Source organism: Nicotiana attenuata, unplaced genomic scaffold (assembly GCF_001879085.1).
Source record: "Nicotiana attenuata strain UT unplaced genomic scaffold, NIATTr2, whole genome shotgun sequence".
In the NCBI taxonomy this organism is placed as follows: domain Eukaryota; kingdom Viridiplantae; phylum Streptophyta; class Magnoliopsida; order Solanales; family Solanaceae; genus Nicotiana; species Nicotiana attenuata.
Genome location: NW_017675261.1, coordinates 20,114 through 21,950, shown reverse-complemented (window position 1 = coordinate 21,950; position 1,837 = coordinate 20,114). Strand labels below are relative to the sequence as shown.

General features: G+C 45.6%; 1 protein-coding gene across 1 annotated transcript; it reads right to left on the bottom strand.

Moving 5' to 3' along the window:
• Positions 1 to 456: 456 nt before the first annotated feature.
• LOC109219876 lies at positions 457 to 960 on the bottom strand. Its single transcript, XM_019384344.1, has one exon. It carries the CDS (start codon positions 958 to 960, stop codon positions 457 to 459), a length of 504 nt encoding a protein of 167 aa, XP_019239889.1.
• Positions 961 to 1,837: the final 877 nt, after the last annotated feature.

The window sequence follows — 1,837 nt, the reverse complement described above, 5'->3', positions numbered from 1 at the left end:
GTGAGGGTTTCATGGCCGGCCGTGGCATCGATCAAACGGTCGTTGTTGGGCAGTGAGAATGAGTCCTTTGGGCACGCCCTATTTAGATCTTTATAATCTATGCACATTCTTAGTTTATTCCCCTTTTTGGGAACTACCACTACATTGGCCAGCCATTCGGGATATTTTACTTCCTTAATAGACCCTATCTTGAGGAGCTTCGTTACCTCATCTTTGATGAATGCATGCTTTAACTCGGACTGGGCTCTCCTTTTTTGCTTCACCGGTTTTGTACCTGGGGTCGACACTTAGTCGGTGGGTGGTTACCTCATGTGGGATCCCTATCATGTCTAAATGGGACCAAGCAAAGCAATCAATGTTGTTAATAAGGAATTGAATGAGTTTTTTCCTGAGTTCGGGGGTTAATCCCGTGCCCAGGTATACCTTCCAATCTGGGAGATGCTCGATCAATACGGCTTACTCCAGTTCTTCAATAGTCGACTTTGTTGCATCCGATTCTTCGGGGGCAATGAAGGTTCTGGGAGCGAGGAAATCCTCTTCATCATCCTCGGGGGTTTGTTGGCTTTCCAACTCTTCTGAGGTGGAGTGTACAGAATTCGGTACCTCTTCATGGACCGCGAATATTTCTTTCACCGCATGTTGCTCTCCATACACTGTCTTTATTCCGTCCTTTATTGGAAACTTCATCATCTGATGCAGGGTCGATAGTACCGCCTTCATGTTATGTATCCATGGCCTACCGAGCAAGGCATTGTACCTCGCGTCACCTTTAATGACGTGGAATCTGGTATCTTGAACTGCATTGGATATGTTAACCGGGAGGGTGATCTCTCCTTCTGTTGCTTCGCCGGCCATATTGAAGCCGTTGAAGATTCGGGAGGTAGGTATGACCTGATCGAGTAATCCGAGCTGTTCTACCACCGTAGATCTAATTACGTGGGCCGAGCTACCTGGATCCATGAGTACACGTTTAATTTGGATGTTATTTAAGAGAAACGAGATTACCAGCGCATCGTTGTGTGGATGAGACAGAGTCTCGAAGTCTTCTTCACTGAACGCGAGGATGTCCTCAGATGCGCGGCCCGGGTTTGCCCTTGCGTTACCGCAAAAACCCTTATCCGCTTGATCACGGGCCCATGGGGAACGTCGGTCCCCCCGATAATCATATGAACGATGTGCTGAGGTTTTCCCACTTCGCTTCCCCTGTTTGCCTCTCTTTCTTCCCGGGTGAGGTTTTTCCTAGTGTCTTGTTGATTTTCTCGGCGTATACTCCTGTTGGTGTGGGAACTTACGCCAATGTGTTGAGTGTTGCATGAGACCATATCGACGGGAATCGGTTGTGGTGCAATCTCAGGGTTTTGTGGTAGTACACCATTACCTGGAATAGCTGCACCATACTCTCTATGGTCTTCGAGACCGTTGTTGTCATGTGCGTTTACTGAGTTAGACATTTTGACTTGAAATCAAAGATTCTTGGACAAGAAAAAGTGTGAAAGATAACTTGCGTTATGTAGTAAACCATCAAGAAAACAATCACTATTATTCTTAGCTCCACGGTGGGCGCCAAACTGTTTACCTTGAAAATGGTAATAATAATTAGATTTGATTCTGTGGTTCTAAAAATATGTGATCTATTTTTATGCTAGTTGTTAGGCAATAGATGCTAAGTGAAAGATTAGAAAATAAGATAATAGCTTGTAGACAGTGTAATAATCAAACCGAATGGCTGGAAATCAGGGCCTCAAGCTTGCGTATACGGGGCCTCGAGGTCGAGTCGGATGCCCGGCTAAGGCGAGTCAATAGAGGATTAACAGTTATGATAAATTTGATGGCGGCT

Coding starts and splice junctions, on each gene's coding strand:
- LOC109219876 (XM_019384344.1), bottom strand. CDS start 960: ATGGATCCAGGTAGCTCGGCCCACGTAATTAGATCTACGGTGGTAGAA.